At 43.5% G+C, this 1,031-nt stretch overlaps 1 protein-coding gene across 1 annotated transcript in view; it reads left to right on the top strand.

The window, feature by feature from the left end:
• The window catches only part of plce1 (phospholipase C, epsilon 1), a 98,801-nt gene extending 97,880 nt beyond the window's left edge, over positions 1-921 (top strand). The window contains exons 28-29 of the mRNA XM_016240709.1: positions 206-334; positions 724-921. Coding sequence (XP_016096195.1) covers positions 206-334; positions 724-921 — 327 coding nt within the window. The remainder of the gene's footprint in view (positions 1-205; positions 335-723) is intronic.
• Positions 922-1,031: the final 110 nt, after the last annotated feature.

The following is a 1,031-nucleotide window of genomic DNA, read 5'->3' as shown; positions in this document are numbered from 1 at the left end:
TTGCATGTTTTCGTCGCAAACATACAGTAGGTGCATGACACAGCAGACTGTAAACACAATGTGATTGAATCATTTTATTTAGTTAAACTGTCAGGAGTTGTTTAATAGCTCTGAAACAATATTAATAACCTGCTCTTTCGTTTAATAGCCATATGTTTTGGAATGTGAACAAAATGTGAACTCTGTTGTCGTTTTTTCCTCTCAGCTGTTCAGCACGGAGGAAAGACGCGCCGCCCAGCAGCACAAAGTGACAATGCATGGAGTTCCAGGCCCTGAACCCTTCACCGTAATGTGTGTTGATGAATACACCACGGCCAAGCAGCTCCTGGACTCTGTAAGTGTCACCGCAACAGAACCGAGCCAGTTTAGACAGGTTAGCACACACCAGAACACTGTTAAGTGCAATGAACCAGAGGACAGGGTGCAACTACTGTCGATGAAGTAGTGTAAGCATTCTGTGTGTGGTGCCATCAGGGATTCAGAGTTCTCTTGGAATTCTTGAGAAGTTATTTTTATGAGTTCTGAAATTATGTTTCGGATTAACCCTTGGAAGTTCATCCAGTTACCAAAGCGTCCTCCTCGTGGAGAATGATTGTCATCCATTCTCTCATTAGGAACAAGTTACTACTTGAAGTAGTGTTCACTCCGGTGTTTACTGGTCTGCTTCACATTTTCATCATTCCTCAGCACATAAACACGTTTAAATAGTCTCTTTCTTGCCAGTTATTTCCGACTACCTCCTTCAACTACTTCCTGATGGAGGAGAAAATGCCTCTGTGCAAGGAGAAGAGCGAGTCGAAGAGAGCCCTTCAGCAGCGCCCCCTAGCGAATGATGAACGGCTCCTGAGAGTTACTCACAGCTGGCAGCCGCAGGAAGGATATGTGGGCAGAATATACCTGAAAACCAAGGAGGAGGTATAACCCTTTTGCCAGATTGTGCTTGCTTTCATTGAATTACATCTCTAAGGGTCATTCCTGTTATGCAGTACCTTTTCAACTTTAGAACTTTTGAAAGAGGAATAAACTACCAT

Source organism: Sinocyclocheilus grahami, unplaced genomic scaffold (genome assembly GCF_001515645.1).
Source record: "Sinocyclocheilus grahami isolate Dianchi unplaced genomic scaffold, SAMN03320097.WGS_v1.1 scaffold599.1, whole genome shotgun sequence".
Lineage (NCBI taxonomy): Eukaryota > Metazoa > Chordata > Actinopteri > Cypriniformes > Cyprinidae > Sinocyclocheilus > Sinocyclocheilus grahami.
The sequence above is the reverse complement of the archived record's forward strand: the minus strand, read 5'-3'. Positions and strand labels throughout refer to the sequence as shown.